An 18,166-nucleotide genomic window follows, 5' to 3' on the forward strand; every position below is an offset into this window, starting at 1 on the left:
TAGAGGTGAGTTAAAAAAAAAAAAAAATTTTTTTTTAAGCATTTTTTTTTTTTTTGGTGTGTGGAACACCACTTTAACAAGACTCGTGGCCACTCATTAAAATGAGAGGAAAAAAGGTTTAACCTTAAACTACATAGAGGGTTCTTTACTGTAAGAGTGGAATAATGTGGAATTCCCTTCCACAGGCGGTGGTCTTAGGGTGGGGGAGGGGGCATTGATAGTTACAAAAAACTATTACATAAGCACCTGAACGACCACAACATACAGGGACATACAATGTAATAATGACATATAATCACACACATAGGGTGGACTTGATGAACTTGTGTGTTTTTTCAACCTCACCTACTATGTAACATGTTTGTTACTTTTATTTTTTTAAATAGTTCTAAATCACTAGTTCTAATGATTCTAAATGGAAATTCCACAGTTTGCTGTGAGCAGGCAGTTTTTCTTTATTGTAGATGAGACTTGAGAGGCTTATTTACATGGAGCTAGTTCATCTCACATACAGCAGCCATATGTCAAGAAAAAAAAAAATAGAAAGCTTGTACTTTTCATTAACCACTTGCAGACCGGACCATTTTGCTGGTCAAAGACCAGACCACTTTTTGCGATTCGGCCCTGCGTCGCTTTAACTGACAATTCCGCGGTCGTGCGACGTGGCTCCCAAACAAAATTGACGTCCTTTTTTTCTCACAAATAGAGCTTTCTTTTGGTGGTATTTGATCACCTCTGCGATTTTTATTTTTTGTGCTATAAACAAAAATAGAGCGACAATTTTGAAAAAAACGCATTATTTTTTACTTTTTGTTATAATAAATATCCCCCAAAAATATATAAAAAAACATTTTTTTCCCTCAGTTTAGGCCGATACGTATTCTTCTACATATTTTTGGTAAAAAAAAATCGCAATAAGCGATTATTGATTGGTTTGCGCAAAAGTTATAGCGTTTACAAAATAGGGATAGTTTTATAGCATTTTTATTAATAATTTTTTATTATTTTTTTTTTACTAGTAATGGCGGCGATCTGCGATTTTTATTGTGACTGTGACATTGTGGGGGACCCATCGGACATTTTTGACACATTTTTGGGACCATTGTCATTTATACAGTAATCACTGCTATATAAATGCAGTGATTCCTGTGTAAATGACACTGGCAGTGAAAGGGTTAACCAGTGGGTGGCAGTGTAGGGGTTAAGTGTTCCTAGGGGTGTGTTACTAACTGTGGGGGGGTTGGGCTTTCATTTAGTGTGCGCTGATCTCTGCTCCAATCACATGGAGCAGAGATCAGCGTCACTAGTTGCTAGGCAGAATGGAGAAATGTTGTTTATACAGCATTTCCTCCATTCGGCCGCTCCGTGAGACGATCGCGGGGATGCCCGCGGCGATCGAGTCCGTGGGTCCCACGACCGGACTCACGGGGGTCCCGACCAGCGGGGGAGCGCGCCGCCGGCAGCGCGCTCCCGATGGCAGGGCGGCATCGAATATTGGACGTACCTGTACGCCAATATGCCTGCCCGTGCCATTCTGTCGACGTACATCGTCGTGCGCTGGTCGGGAAGTGGTTAATAAACTCAAAACGTAGTGCATAAATGTCATCAGCTTGTAGATATATAACAATGAGAACAAAGACAGTCTGTAATGCATTAAAGTGGAGGGCCACCCTGAAAAAAAAACGACATTAAAAATTAGAAAAAAATCAGAAAAAAAAAATGTAAAAATGTTTTTTTTTAACTTAGCAGAAATGCCTGTTGCTAGGCACATCATCCTAATCTGCCTCTTCCTCCTCCACGGAGATCTTCTTTCTTCTCTCCTCCGTGCGGCGTCTTCTGGCTAATGGGTCGCGCTGTGTTCTGGGAACTGTGTGTCCCAGAACGCAACGTGTCCCATTCACAAAGCGCTACGCGACTCGTGCATGCGCAGTAGAAAACGGGCAGTGAAGCCGCAAGGCTCCACTGTCTGTTTCCCTTAGATAGAATGGCAGCACTGAGAGCCGAGGGACGGGTCGGCCAGGTAAGTGTGTTTGTTAAGTCAGCAGCTACAGTGTTTGCAGCTGCTGACTTTTAATTTTTATTTTATTTTTAAACCTGCCCTCCTCTTTAAATATAGAGCCTGCGATGAATGTTTTGTTGCCTGAGCCTCATTGAACAGTGCACCTCCTCCTCTGTTGCCTATTGGAGGGTTCTGGGTGTCGCCTAAGCCAATCAAGCCACCAGCTTTATAAAGAGGGTTTTGCTTTACCGCCAGTGCACTGTGATTGTGAAGTTTCCCCCCCCTGTAGCTGCCAGCCACCAAACAGTAAGTGCATGTTTAAGTGATGAATATATGCAAGCAATCAGTGATTTCATGTGGTGTGTGGTTTATTGTTTGCACAAGCTGATAGGCAGGCCTTCTAATATTGCTGACATTAGCAATGTACTTTTACTGTCTGTATTATGCAAAAGTTCCCTCTACTTCATAGTAGTAGCCTTAGTCCATGATAATCCAATCTGCAAAAAAATGTACAGCTGTGTTGTGTCTAGGGCTTTTACCTTCAGAACTGAGATTTGTTTGCTGCAAAACACCAAAAAACAACCTGTTGCATCTCATTGCAGTCTTTTTTTTCCTATATATGCATGTGCTGCAAATGCCATGCAATAATAGCTGTGTAATATATGCAGCTGTTAGAGGACCATGCATGTGGAACTACTTGAAGACACCCCCCCCCCCCCCCAGCACAAGCCCATTCAACAGGTCACGCTGCCAGGACACAATAGGTAGACAGGGAAAGGTGTGTGTGTGTGTGTGTGCGCCCCCAATGACAGGAAGTGCAGGTTCAAGGACCTTTATGGCAGGATCACCAGGCAGTGGGGTGTGGGTTTTTATTTTATTTTATTTTTTTGTGATGTCCACTGTTTGTGAAACGCAAATGCACCCCTATAAACAAAGGGAAAAGTGATTATGTGGTTGTACTCCTAAACGCCCTGGATTAGCAAGGCAATGCAACTGTCATCACGGATGCAATGCTCTGGCTTTTGCAGATTATTCCTGCAGCTGCAGGTCTGTACAGGTGTATGGGCCTTTTAGTTGCAGAGCTGGTGGAAGTGCAGTGATATCTTTACACATGTGATCCATCAAGTCTTTCTGCTGTGGCGGAGCTATGCATTGCTGTGCCAAATTCAAATCTTGGCAGAAGCTTCCCTGGATTTTGCACAATGTGATCAAATTTTTGTTACACCCTAAAAGTGTAATGTAAACTGGCCATAAAGACATCCTTGCCCCCGTTTCTTCTTCTTCTCCCTTCTTCTTTTTTTTTTTTTTTTTTTTTTTTTTCCTCCCTCTCAGGAAGGCCTTTACTGAAAAATGGTCTCTGTGTCTCTTCTGCACTAGGCTTCTTCCCTTCCTGTTAAACCCCCTTTCACACTGAGGCGCTTTTGCTCTTAAAAGTGGCACTTGAAAACTGCTTCCCATTCATTTCAAATGGGGGTGGTGTGCTGGTGGGATGGGGAAAAGTCCTGCAAGCAGCATCTTTGGAGCACTTAAAGTGCCTCCAAAAAGTACCCTCTCCATTGCAATGAATCAGAAGCGTTTCAAAAGCTCTGCAAAATTTTATTCATATTGAAATGATAACCCCCTAGCCTACCAAAAAAAGACCGAAAAGTTTTTCTTAGTTTCTCCTACAGGATTATTTTCCCTGGGACTCAGACAGACGGGTCTGTGATAGTCTCGTGTAACCCCCAGGGGCACCTGGGGGGGGGTAGGGTAATCCTCACTCAAGGTTTTTCCTCAGGAAAACTTTTGTTTTCAGCCTCATGGGACAGGGGAGTTGTCCTAATTGTGCTGCTCCCCATTTATGTTTGTGCTTTACCTAGAACTGTGTTCGTTGGTGGAGTGCGGTGAGCTGCATCTTTCCATAGCAGTGCTGAACGCGGATGGCGTGCATTCCAGCACTACTGCGCATGTCCGGAAGTTCGTCGAAGTGACGCGTAACTTCCGGGCATCGAGTTTCCAGATAGCAGTGGAGATCTCGCTGGTGCAGTGTTCACTGGACGCTGGCATGCATTCCAGCATCACTGCGCGAGACCGGAAGTCCGGCGGGAGGGCCCAACGTCATTTCCGGGCGACGGACCTCCAAAAAATGGCACCAATCAGCGGTCATTTAAACGACAGAGGCTGCAGTGGAAAGCACCCAGGCAGCATTTCTGGTGAAGCGCTTCATGCATTTTAGCATCTCCAAGGCAAACAAGGGGAACGCTCAAGACAGCACCTGATCCAGCGATCCTGCAGGGCAGCTAAATCGCTATGGAAGTGGAAGGTCCGTCTGAGCAAACGGCCATTGAGGTCGCCACAGGGGGTGAGTGATCCAGCTGTGTTTTGTAGGGGCAGGGTACTCTGAGGCAGACCCCCCTTGCCCCTTTAGGACATGAGTAGCTAATTGTCTATTTTTTACTGTTTCCAGGGACTGAAGGCTCTGCCCATGGGTCAGCCTGTAGGTCTAAAGGAAAGGCTACTTCCAAGTCCAGGCGTTGTGGTTATTGTAATTCTAAATTAGCACAAGACCACAGCAAGCCTTTCTGCGATAGATGTATCTTTAAGCTTGCAGGCAAGGAGACCGCCCAGGTTGTGAAAGAATGTAGGGCCTTACAGTCAGAGATGTTAGCCACCCTCCAGTCTTTCCAGACTACTCCTAGTGAAGAGTCAGGATGAGGGTCCATCTGGGAGAGAGACCCCTCATTCACAGGAAAAAAATTTCCACATCTTATACGGAAAGTTCCCAGGGCCAGGTCTCCCTGTTGTCTGAGGTGGAGGAAGGTCACGTCCCAGATTTTAGTACTGGGGAGGAAGATTCAGACCAGGATAGCCAGGGGGAGGCTAAGCCTGGGGGACTTTTGCTCTCAACAGAGGACATGAAAGGCCTATTAAAGTCCATTTACACCTCAGAAGATATCCAGGTCCCCCTCTGCTCAGGTTTCAGCACAGGATAGGATGTATAGCTGCCTAGGAAGGTTACAGGCCAGAACCTTTCCCATCCACCAGTCTCTGAAGGACATAGTCCTCAGAGAATGGAAGGAACCTGAACGTAAGCTCCCCAAACTGAAAGCTTGGAAGAGAAGGTGTCCCTTTAAAGATGAGGAGGAGAAGTTTTTTTTTAAAACTCCTCTTTTGGATGCAGCCCTAGCACCGGTATTTAAGAGGTCTGCTTTATCCTTCGAAGACTCTGGAAACATTCAGGATCAGATGGATAAAAAGTCTGAGACCTTACTCAAAAGGGCCTGGGAGGCGAATGCGGCAGCCATGGCGCTGACCCTAGCCTCCGCCTGTGTAGCCAGAAATGCAGACGCCTGGCTTGGCAGATTGATGGATCATGTCTCCCGGAGTAAGGAGACTAAAGAAATTGTAGACTCGCTGGAGGTAATCAGTTGAGCGGTAGCGTATGTGGCAGATGCAGCGGTGGAGACGTTAGGACCACAGCTAAGTCAGCAGCACTTCTAAACTCCGCCAGGAGGGCCCTATGGGTAAAGACCTGGGATGGAGATTTCACTTCCAAGTCTCGCTTATGCGCATTCCCTTTGAGGGTTCCCAGTTGTTTTGGGTCAGGTCTAGATCAGGTCCTGTCCCGGTCTACTGAGAAGGGAAAGAAGTTCCCTGTGAGGCCCAAGAGGGAAAGGGGTAAGATTTTTTTTTCGAGGCCCCCACTCAGACTCATCATAAGGGGAAAGTTGAACAGAGGAAGAAGTGGAACCTTGGAAAGGGGAAAGAAAAAAGTGCAATTCTTTTCTCCAGTTCCGGAGCCTCTCAAAAAGAAGACAAATGACGCCACCGTAAGGGTAGGCGCAAGACTCGGCGACTTCCTTCCCCAGTGGGAAAGGATTACGCAGAGTCCATATATTTTAAATCTCTTAAAGGAGGGGTACAGGCTGGAATTTCAGAGCCTTCTCCCACAGAATTTTCTTATTACCTTTCTTCCCAGGGACCCAGCCAGGGCAGAGGGGTTACTGGGAAATTTAAAGGAGCTGGCAGAGCAAGGGGGTTATTGCTCCAGTACCAGCCAGTCAGTTGTCCCAGGGTTTTTACTCACACGTGTTTGTGGTTCCAAAACCCTCAGGCAGATTTCGGTTAATAATAAATTTGAGAGGACTCAACCGTTACTTACTTCACAAGAGGTTCAGAATGGAGAGTATTTATTCAGTAAGAAAACCTCTTCAGGCAGGAGTTTTTATGGTCACTCTGGACCTGAAAGACGCATATCTACACGTACCCATTGCTCCCGAACACCAGAAGTACCTACACTTCGCAGTTTGCATACAGCAGAAGGTACAACACTGGCAGTTCAGAGCTCTTCCCTTTGGGCTGGCGGCAAGCCCAAGGGTATTCACAAAGCTGATGGCCAAAGTCGTAGCATACCTACATCTTCAGGGGATAGGGTTAATACCCTACCTGGACGACTTGCTGATCTACAGTGTGGATCAGAGGCAATTGGTGATAGACAGAGACATCGTGTTAGACTCTGGAGACCTTGGGCTGGATGGTCAGTTGGGAGAAGTCCTCACTGACACCATCTCAGTCCAAACTATACCTAGGCTACCTGTTAGACTTGCAGGCACAGAGGGTATTCTTACCAACAGAAAAGGTAGTGAAGGTCCAGAATGCGGTTGTCACCCTTCTCGAAAGAGAAGCCTCTCTGAGATATGAGACTGCTGGGTCTCATGACCACCTGCATACCAGCAGTAACCTGGGCACAACTGCATTCTCGGCAGCTTCAGGCCTTCCTACTTGCCTCATGGGGAGGAAAAAGAGAAACATTGGAGAGGAGAGTGTCCCTCACAGAGGAGGTCTCTGTCTGTCTGTGTCTGTGTCTCTCTCTCTCCCCACAATCTGTTGAAAGGTCGCGCCTGGTCCCAGGTAGACCATTGGTCTTGACCACGGACGCCAGCGCTTGGGGTTGGGGGGGCTCATCTGGGAGACCGATATACCCATGGGTCCTGGAACCGCAGCCAAGCCAGGCAATCCTCCAATTTCAGGGAGCTTCTGGCAGTAGGCAAAGCCCTAGGCTATTTCCAAGAGCAGCTGCAGGACAGAGAGGTTTAGGTCCTCTCAGACAACCTGGTCATGGTTGCATACCTAAACCACCAAGGGGGACAAGGTCAGGCAAACTGAGGGAGTTAGCACAGCAAATCCTTGGGGAAGCAGAAAGGAAGGTCCTTTCACTGTCAGCAATTCATATAAAAGGCTCACTCAATCTGCAGGCAGATTTCCTAAGCAGACAACCCATCCTTCAGGGAGCATGGGGATTGAGCAAAGAAATCTTCTTCCTGGTGTGCAGACATTTTGGCAAGCCAGAAATAGATTTGTTCGCTTCCCGGAGGAATACGAAGGTACGTAGGTTTTTCTCCCTTTACAAGGATCAAGAAGGGATAGACGCTCTTGTACAGGTGTGAGATTTCAGGCTGGCTTATGCCTCCCCCCCCCCCCCCCCAACCCCCCATGGGTACTCCTTCCCAGAGTTCTACAGAAGTTAACCTACTCAAGGACAGACCTGGTGCTGACGGCACCCTGGTGGCCCAAGAGGGTTTGGTTTCCCACCATTCAGAGTGTCTCGGTAGCTCCCCCGCTGCATCTGCCGGTGCAACAAGACCTGCTCAGTCAGGGTCCAGTCTTTCACCCCGACCCGGGACGTCTCTCTCTGACAGCATGGCTATTGAGAGGGAAATACTCCGTGACAGGGGCTGTTCGGAGAGTGTGAGATAGACACTCTTCTCCTTAGTAGGAAAGGCGTCACCAGAAAAATTTATGCAAAAGTCTGGAAAGTTTTCTCCCATTGGCTGCCGTCTAAGGAGGGGGCTCTCCAGATGATACCTACCATCCTAGACTTCCTTCAAGAGGGGGTGGACCAGGGTTTGGCAGTCAGCACCCTCAAAGTCCAGGTGGCAGCCCTGTCCGTGTTTTTTGACAGGAAGCTAGGACAAGAACCACTGATAAAAAAATTTGTTGGCCAGGGAAAGGGTAGTTCTAGTCAGGTCGGTTAGTTGCCCTCCATGGGACCTGTCCCTGGTATTAGATGCCCTAACAAAGGGGCCTTTTGAGCATTTTGCTCAAATTTCCATTAGACTTTTATCATTTAAGTTGGCCTTCCTTCTGGCTATCACTACGGCCAGAAGGGTGGGTGATATATAGGCCCTTTCGATTAAAGAGCCGTTTTCTCCAGTCATCTTCCAGGACGGCACACCTGAGAGAGAGATGACTGGTCCACCTGACAGGAAACACAATCAACAACAAGTTCAAAAGTCCCCACTCCTCCCTCAGACCCTCAGTTATTGATTGTGTTTCCCACAAGTGGCAGCGAAACCAAGTTTCTTCTTTTTTGTTTTTAATTGGAGGGGTCTGGGACCTTTTTCCTCTAAATCTTCCCCAGAACTTGAGACTCGAGCAGACGGAGTCTGCGGTAGTCTCAAGTAAGGTCGGATACTGACCTCCATGGGGTGATCGTCTCCTGAGGGAGGCTAATTACAGGCTCGCAAGACAGGGGAGTTGTCTTGGTAGTGCTGCTCCCCGGTCTGGAGGGTTTTGCCTCTTAGGGGGACCCTGATAAAAGGGGGTCGGGGACCTCTTCTTCTTAAACACCCTCCTTTTTTTTTTTTCCCCCACCTGGGCTCAAGTAGGCAGGGAGCCTGCGTTAGTCCAGAGAGGTCACCGGAGAGGGGGGGTTCCTGCCTAGTTACAGGAATAGTTCAGGCTGCATAAACGGGGGAGTTGTTTTCTGCAGCTCTGTTCCCCGTTTGTACTGTTTGCCACCCCTTTTTACCTTAGGGATCTCGGCGTTGGTGTAGGTGCATAGTGCTGGATAGACGTCGTGCGTTCCAGCGTCTCTGCGCATGCCCAGAAGTCCGTCGCGCCGTCCGAACGTCACTTCCGGGCGACGGACTTCTTGAAAGATGGCGCCAATCACCGAGACAAGACGCTGTAGCTGGTGCAGTGGAAGGCACCCAGGCAGCACGGACAGGGCTGGAGACGGGTTGACCGCAATCCAGACCCACGACCACACTACCTCGACAGCAAACAGGAGGGGACGCTCAGGACTGCACCCGGTCCACCTTAGCGATCCTGCGGGGCAGTGAAGACGCCATGGACATGGAAGGGGCATCCGAGCAGACAGCCAACGAGGTCGCCACAGGGGGTGAGTGATCCGGCTGTTTATTGTAGGAGCAAGGTACTCTGAGACCCCCCTTCTCCTTTAGGACATGTGTAGCTGATGGGGACTTTTTTTATTGTCTCTAGGGACCCAGGATTCTGCCCAGGGGTGAGCCAGTAGGTCCAAGGGTAAGGCTACTTCTAAGTCCAGGCGCTGCGGGTATTGCAACTCTAAGCTGCCACAAGACCACAGCAAGCCCTTCTGCGATAGGTGCATTTTGAAGCTCGCTGGCAAGGAGACCACTCAGGTAGTGAAGGATTGTCGGGCCTTACAGTCAGAGATGTTGGCTACCCTTCAGGCCTTCCGTGCTACACTGGAGAAAGGTCGGGAGGAGGGTCCCTCTGGGAGAGATACCCCTCTTTCACAAGAAGACTTATCTACGTCCTACACGGGTTCCCAGGACCAGGTCTCTTTTTATATCCGAGGCAGAGGAAGGTCAGGTCCCAGATTTTAGTACTGGGGAGGAGGATTCGGACCAGGATAGCCAGGGGGAGGCTAAACCTGGAGGTCTCTTGTTCTCGACAGATGATATGGAAGGCTTATTAAAAGCCATCTATGCCTCAGAAGATGTACAAGTACCTTCTACTCAGGTGTCAGCCCAGGATAGGGTATATAGAGGCTTAGGGAGGTTACAGGCCAGAACCTTTCCTGCGCACCAGTCCCTGAAGGATATAATCCTCAGGGAATGTAAGGAGCCTGAACGCAAGCTTCTTAGGTTAAAAACCTGGAAGAGAAGGTGTCCTTTTCAAGGACGAGGAGGAAGAGTTTTTTTTTTTTTTTTTTTTTTTTTTAAGACTCCCCGCCTAGATGCAGCCTTAGCACAGGTGTCCAAAAGGTCCGATCTGTCCTTTGAGGATTCAGGACCAGATGGACAAGAAGTCAGAGATCCTACTCAGGAGGGCTTGGGAGGCAAATGCGGCGGCTATGGCCCCCGCCTTAGCCTCGGCCTGTGTAGCCAGAAATGCAGACGCGTGGCTGGACAGACTAATGGAACACGTCTCGCGTAACAAAGAGGCTAAAGAGATTGTAGACTCGCTGGAGGTAATCAGCAGAGCAGTAACCTATGTGGCAGATGCAGCGGTGGAGACTGTCAGAACCACAGCTAAGTCAGCGGCACTTCTAAACTCTGCCAGGAGGGCCCTATGGGTAAAGACCTGGGACGGGGACTTCACCTCTAAGTCTCGTCTCTGTGGGATTCCCTTTGAGGGCTCCCTGCTCTTTGGCTCGGGTTTGGATCAGGTCCTCTCCCGGTCCACAGAGGGGAAAGAAATTCCCGGTGAAGCCTAAAAAAGAGAAGGGCAAGAGATTTTTTTCGTGGCCCCCAGTCAAGAGGTCAGCATAAGGGGAGAAGCGACCAGAGGAAGAAGTGGGGTCTTGGGAAGGGAAAGGAAAAAGGTGCGATCCTTTTTTCCGGTTCTGCTCCTTCCCATAAGGAAGCCAAATGACGCCACCGTAAGGGTAGGTGCAAGGCTCCGCGGTTTCCTTTCCGAATGGCAGAAGGTTACGCAGAGTCCATATATTTTAACCCTCTTAAGAGAGGGGTACAGACTAGAGTTTCTGCTGTCTCCTCCACAAAATTTTCTTGTCACCTTTCTCCCCAGGGATCCTACCAAGGCAGAGGGTCTGCTGGGAAGTATACGAGAACTGGCAGAGCAAGACGTTATTGCTCCGGTACCAGTCAGTCAGTTGTCCCAGGGCTTTTACTCACATGTTTTCGTGGTTCCGAAGCCCTCGGGCAAGTTTCGGTTGATAATAAATTTAAGAGGTCTCAACCGTTACTACTTACACAAAAAGTTCAGAATGGAAAGCATCTATTCTGTAAGGAGACATCTTCAGGCAGGAGTGTTTATGGTCACTCTGGACCTGAAAGACGCATATTTGCATATACCCATTGCTCCAGAAATACCTACGCTTCGCAATACAGATGCAGCAGAAGATAGAACATTGGCAGTTCAGGGCACTCCCCTTTGGTCTGGCAGCCAGTCCAAGGGTTTTCACAAAGGTAATGGCCGAGGTGGTGGCATACCTACATCTCCAGGGAATAGGTTTAATACCCTGCCTGGACGATTTACTGGTCTACGGGGTGGATCAGACGCAGACCTTTAGGGACAGGGACACAGTGCTGAGGACCCTGGAGTCCTTGGATTGGATGGTCAGCCGGGAGAAGTCCTCGCTTACTCCATCCCAGACCAAGCTTTACCTGGGCTACCTGATACTCGCAGTCACAGAGGGTCTTCTTACCAGCAGAAAAGGTAGCGAAAGTCCAGGCTGCAGTTATCACCCTCCTCCAAGGGAGGGTAGCCTCCCTGAGGTATATCATGAGACTCTTGGGTCTCATGACCTCTTGTATACCGGCAGTGACTTGGGCGCAACTCCAAGCCTTCCTTCTTGCCTCCTGGGGAGGAAGAAAAGCATTGGAAAAAAGGGTGTCTATCACAGAAGAGGTTGCTCTCTCTACAGTGGTGGCTCGACTCAGACAATCTGTCGAGGGGTCGCTCCTGGTTCCAGATGGAACCGCTGGTCCTAACCACGGACGCCAGTGCCTGGGGTTGGGGTGCTCACTTGGGAGACCGGTATACCCAGGGGTCCTGGAACTACAGCCAAGCCAGAGAGTCCTCCAATTTCAGGGAACTTCTGGCAGTAGGCAAGGCGCTAAGCTCCTTCCAAGAGCAGCTTCAGGGCAGAGGGGTCCAGATCCTCTCGGACAACCTGGTCACGGTTGCCTACCTGAACCACCAGGGGGGACAAGATCAGACAGGCTGAGGAGGTTGACTCAGGAGATCCTAGAGGAAGTGGAGGGGAGGATCCTCTCGCTCTCAGCGGTACATTTAAAGCGGTCCCTCAATTTTCAGGCCGATTTCCTAAGCAGACAACCCATCCTTCAGGGAGAATGGGGGCTGAACAAGGAGGTCTTTGCCCTGGTGTGCAGACACTTTGGCAGACCAGAAGTAGATTTATTCGCTTCCCGGAAGAATGCGAAGGTCCGCAGGTTTTTCTCCCTCTCCAAGGAACAGGGAGCAGAGGGAGTAGACGCCTTTGTACAGATGTGGGATTTCAGGCTGGCCTATGCCTTTCCCCCACTAGCACTCATTCCCAGAGTTCTACAAAAGTTGGCTCAGTCAAGGACAGACCTGGTGTTGCAAGCACCCTGTTGGCCGAAGAGGGTTTGGTTTCCCTCCATTCAGAACCGTTTAGTAGCTCCCCCGCTGCATCTGCCGGTACGAGACCTGCTCGTTCAAGGTATGGTCTTTCACCCCGACCCGGGACGTCTCTCTCCGACAGCATGGCTCTTGAGAGGGAAATCCTCCGTGATGGGGGTTGCTCTGAGAAAGTGAGATACTCTTCTCCTCAGTAGAAAGGGAGTCACCAGGAGAATTTATGCAAAGGTCTGGAAAGTTTTCTCCCGTTGGTTACAGTCTAAGCAGGGCACTTTCCAGATGATACCTACCATCCTAGATTTTCTTCAAGAGGGGGTGGACCAGGGTTTGGCAGTTAGCACTCTTAAGGTCCAGGTAGCAGCCCTGTCTGTGTTTTTTGACAGGAGACTAGCACAGGAACCCCTGATAAAAAGATTTCTGTTGGCCAGGGAAAGGGTGACCCCAGTCAGGTTGGTCAGGTGCCCTCCGTGGGACTTATCCCTGGTGTTAGATGCCCTGACAAGAGGGCCCTTTGAGCCAGTGGCTCAGATTTCCGTTCAATTATTATCATTTAAGTTAGCCTTCCTTCTGGCCATTACCACGGCCAGAAGGGTTAGTGATTTACAGGCTCTTTCGATTAAGGAGCCATTTTTGCATATCCTAGAGGATAGGATAATCCTCAATCAGGATCCCCTTTATTTGCCGAAGGTAGCTTCCGGTTTTCACAGAACACAAGAGATTATTCTCCCGTCCTTCTGCCTGAATCCTAAGAATAAGGAAGAGAAAAGGTTCCATCTCTTAGACGTCAGGCGATGTCTCTTAGCGTACTTAGAGAGAGTACCGTAAGACTTTAGGAGATCCAGTCACTTACTAATCACCTTCTCAGGGAAGAGAAAGGGTTTGCAAGCTTCTAAGCCAACGATAGCGAGATGGATCAGACAGACCATAACTATAGCTTATGGGCAGGCAGGTAAACCAGTGCCTACCCACCTTAAGGCGCATTCAACCAGGTCCCTGGTGACCTCCTGGGCAGAAAGGGCAGGCGCCTCAATCGACCAGATCTGCAGGGCAGCAACATGGACGAGCCACAAGACATTTCTGAGGCACTACAGAGTGGAGCTGTTGTCTCCTCAGGACTTGGCATTTGGCAGGAAGGTCCTACAAGCGGTTGTCCCACCCTAAGGTAGGCCTGAACTTCTTGCTCATCCTCTCAGGTGTGCCATCCTGGAAGATGACTGGAGAAAATGACCAGTTACACTTACCGGTAAGGGCCCAAGGGCCTCGGCTATGGAATGCTCTACCAATCAACATCCGCCTGGAAGAAAATCACCTGGCTTTTAGGAAAAAACTCAAGACCTTCCTCTTTTTTAGCAGATGATCGGGGCTCGCCACAGCGCCTAGAGGCGATTCAGTTCGCATTGTGCACTATATAAGTATTTCATTCATTCATTCATGACAAATCATTCAATATGGATGTGCTATCTCAGCTATTCAGTGTTTTATTGTTGCACATCAGACATGTATAGAATTAAGGTCTGTGGGGTTTTGTGTCCTGTATTACTGCCTTAACAGAGGCAGCAGTGAAAATTGATGGTTCGAATTTGTTGGGCTACATAGCAGAAATACAAATTGAACCCCTGCCAGGTGTAGTACATATACTGCCTTTGGTAATCCATGTAGCACCACAAAGTGGTGTCGTGATGATTTTAGCCATGCGATTTGACATGTGGAGTTGCAAGGCCAAATCGCTTCAATATGGATGTGCTATCTCTATTCAAAATTGTTATTGTTGCACATCAGACATATACAAGATTGAAGGTTGTCTGTCCTTTTTTATGTCTTGCATATACTGCCTTATTGGCTGCATATCAGAAAGGACACAGCAGTGAAGGTTGCTTGTCTTTTTCTGATTTTTGTTTTTGCTGCTCAGCTGAGACACATTGAGGGTGGTGGCATCTCTGCTCAGTATTAGTATATTGCTACACATCAGACATACACAAAGATTGAATGTTTGTGTCCTGTATGTCCTATATTTACTGCCTTATCGTTTGTATATCAGACACAGCAGTAAGCAGTGTTTCTCATTGATCTACCTTTCTGCATCTTAGGGATACACAGCAGGGGGTTGTTGGCTGCACTCCTCCAGGGAGTCACAGCATTGGGGACCCCTTACTTGTTTGACCTGAAAATTGCTTTTTTTTTTTTTTTTGCCTGCGACCTGTGTGATCTTGAGGTCTGCGGATCCAGGAATCAGGGACTACTGGATAGTGATGGCCGAACGGTTCGCCCGGCGGTCGTTTCGCGGCGAATTTCGGCTTTTCACGATTCGCCCGATCGGCGGACTATTGCCGCCGTTCGCACGGCGGACTTCCGTGTTTTCTGTGTAAAAACTTTGACCTATGATGACACATCCATCATGGGGTACAGGCCAGCCAATTGAGACATTGCAGCACATGGACACTTGGACATTCCCCCTAACTTATAAATACACCCGATCCGGTGGCTATTTTTTTACATTCTTTCTTCTGTCACTATAGGGAGAGGTTGCTGTGTGGAGCAGGGAGAGATTGCAGTGACCCAAATCGCTAGCTATTTGGTACACAAGTTCTTTTCAGGACTGGTATAGGTGTTAGGTGTAGTTCAGGATATAGGTTTGAGGCAGTGCTGTGCTAGTGATTGTTGCAGCAGCCTGAGTGTCTGTCAGTTTAGAGAAATGGACAGGACGGTGTGTGCTGCAGGGAGAGTCAGTTTAATCATTAGCTGTTACTATCAGGACCACAAAAGTGCTATTCCAGTAACCAGTTGTTCCAGCAGCCTCTGTTTTGTCAGTTTATATAGGGACAGGCAGGAAGCTGTGTGTGTGAGGCAGTGAGGGTCAGTTTAATCAGTAGCTGTTACTATATTAGGTCCACAAAGGTTCTTTTCAGGACTGGTATCAGTGGTATGGTAATAGGCTTGTACACATATAATAATCTTTATTCCAAATATAGAAAGAATATTATACTTGACTGCTGCCCTTCTGCTGTAGTCTGCTAATCATTCACAACCTACTAGTTCCACAAAGGTCCTTATAAGGACTGGTAAGGTATAGGGTACTACAGTACATAGGGTTGAGTGAGGTACAGTCTGCTATTCTATAAGGACTGGTATAGGTCCACAATACATAGGGTTGAGGTGCACTACTGCTGACCGCTGCCCTATACTGCAGCAGTCCTTCATCAGTCTAGGGACTGAGTTTTGTCAAAGGGTCATTTAAAAAATGACAGGCAGAGGAAGAGGCAGGCCCTTCCACAGGGGTGGTAGGGCAGGAGCAACAGGCTTGAGCCAAAGTGGGAAGTTGCAGAAGGTGCGTTGAATTACTTTAAAGGACGCACCAGACTTGGTTGAGTGGCTCACTCAGCCTTACTCTTCTGCACCCTCCTCATCCTCTCGATCTGCACCCTCTTCTTCACTCTCTGCTATGTGCACCCCCAAAGACACTACCACCAACACCACCACCACCACCACCACCACATACCTTCCGCTTGAGTCACAGGAATTATTTTCCATATCAAGACATTTCTGATGTGCAGCCACTCTTGGTATTGGATCAGGAAGAGGAGGTAGCAACAACCGCTACTCAGCAGTCTGACGACAGTACCCAGATCAGCCCAAGGAGGAGGTTGGTCCCCGGTGTTGCTGCCTACTCTGAGATCTCTACTTATAGCGGTGGGGAAGGTGGCGTCGATAATGACGTGTCTAGTGATGTCACGTGGGTGCCCACAAGAGAGGAAGAGGAGGGGAGTTAAGAGGGAGATGTGGACCAGCAGGTGGGGAGAAGCAGGAATAACTTGCATTGCACAGGAGGGAAAAAGCAGACTGCAAATGTATCAGGAGTGAGTCATCGACCATGTACGGTCACATCTGGCGCTCCCAGGACACCGGCACATGGCTCCGCAGTGTGGGCTTTTTTTTTAACGTGTCTGCTGCTGACAATAGCGCTGCCATCTGCAATCTTTGCAGTCAACGCATTAGTCGCTGTAAGCCCAACACTCACCTAGGGACGACCGCCTTAAGAAGGCACATGAGCAGCCATCACCGAGCCCAGTGGGAGCAACGGAACACACAAAGCCACACTCCAGGCTCTCACCGTCCAGCCTCGTCTTCTACTTCTCCTTCTCCTCTCTCCTCACAATTGTCCTCCACTCCACCTTCCATCACGCCAAGCTCACGTTTTTCTGCAAAAAGGCAGGCTTCCGTGGGCCTAATGTTCGAGCGTAAAAAAATGATGACGCCGGATAACCCTCTTGCCCAACGGTTGACGGCTGGCTTGTCAAAACTCATAGCTCGCCAGCTACTGCCATATAAACTGGTGGACTCAGAGGCCTTTCGTAAATTTGTGGCCATTGGAACACCACAATGGAGGGTCCCAGGAAGGAAGTATTTTTCACAGAAGGGCATCCCAGAGCTATATGGCCATGTTCAGCGGCAAGTGAATGTATCTCTGGCACAGTGTCGGTGCCAAGATACATCTGACCACAGACACGTGGTCTAGCAAACGGGCAGGGTAGGTATATCACTTTTACTGCCCACTGGGTGAACCTTCTGACGGCCGTCAAGCATGTAACCCATGGCACCCGTGTAGATTTGGTTTTACCGCCACGGATTGCATGCAGGCCTGGCTCTTCTTCTCCTACTCCATCCTCCTCCCTCTCCTCCTCGTCTGACTCCTCCTCCTTTTCCGCTGCTAGCGTCTCTTCCGCTGCGCCGCTCAATCTCCCCAGAACCTATTCGACATGCCAGGTGAGACGTTGCCGTGCTGCGTCTGTTGTGCCTGGAAGCCAAGAGCCACACTGGCCTGGCACTCCTTTCAGCTTTGCGTTCACAGGCATATCAGTGGCTAACACCGCTCAATTTGACAGTTGGTAAAGTGGTGTGTGACAACGGTGCCAATCTGCTTAGCGCATTGAAACAGGGCAAAATCATGCACGTGCCATGCATGGCACACGTCTTAAACTTGGTCGTGCAGAGATTCCTTGTCAAATACCCTGGGGTCCAGGACATCTTGTGACAGGCAAGGAAAATCTCGGCCCATTTCAGAAGATCTTACACGGCCATGGCTCACCTTGCTGACATTCAGCGGCGACACAATCTGCTGGTCAGACGTCTTATTTGCGATTGCCCGACGCGATGGAACTCAACCTTCTATATGCTTGATAGGCTGCTCCAGCAGAAACGTGCAGTTAACGTCTACCTGTATGAACTCTGCGGCAGAACAGGTTCTGGGGAGCTGGGGTTTTTGTTTACCACGCCAGTGGCTGCTCATGCGCGACACATGCAGAATTCTGCGGCCATTTGAGGAGATCACCAAACTGGTCAGTCGCAGCCATGGCGCCATCAGTGACATGGTACCTTATGCCTTCTTTATGGAGCGTGCATTGTCGTGTCATTGATCAAGCTGTGGAGGAGCAGGAGCAGGAAGATGAGGAAGTCGCAATGCTGGATGAATTCCCAGGGGGGGCTTCTCTATCTGAGACAAGTGAACAACAGGAGTCTGAAGAGGAGTCAGAGGAGGATGGTACCGGGGCGGATGAGGAGGAGCAAGAAGAGCATGCTTTAAACCTTTCTGGGACCCCTGTTGTTGTGTGTGGATGATGATGAGCAGGAGCCAGGCCACCACACCGCTTCCACTTAAGTGCAAATGGGGGCCTTCATGCTCCAGTGTTTTTAACAGGGACCCCCGTATAAAAAACATAAGGGTCAAGGACCAGTACTGGGTGGCAACATACTTGGACCCCCCGGTACAAACTCAAAATGGCGGAAATGCTACCTCCGTCAGAGGGCTGTCAGAATGCAGCACTTCCAGGCCTTGCT

General features: G+C 49.0%; 1 protein-coding gene across 1 annotated transcript in view; it reads left to right on the forward strand.

The window, feature by feature from the left end:
- The first annotated feature begins 2,272 nt into the window (after positions 1-2,272).
- LOC143929773 (glutathione S-transferase P 1-like) overlaps positions 2,273-18,166 on the forward strand; it is a 131,048-nt gene continuing 115,154 nt past the window's right edge. The window contains exon 1 of the mRNA XM_077453751.1: positions 2,273-2,305. Within this exon, the coding sequence (XP_077309877.1) occupies position 2,305 (1 nt within the window). The 5' untranslated portion in view covers positions 2,273-2,304. The remainder of the gene's footprint in view (positions 2,306-18,166) is intronic.

This window comes from Lithobates pipiens, unplaced genomic scaffold, assembly GCF_037356315.1.
Source record: "Lithobates pipiens isolate NorthernLeopardFrog02 unplaced genomic scaffold, aLitPip1_a1.2 Scaffold_25, whole genome shotgun sequence".
NCBI lineage: Eukaryota > Metazoa > Chordata > Amphibia > Anura > Ranidae > Lithobates > Lithobates pipiens.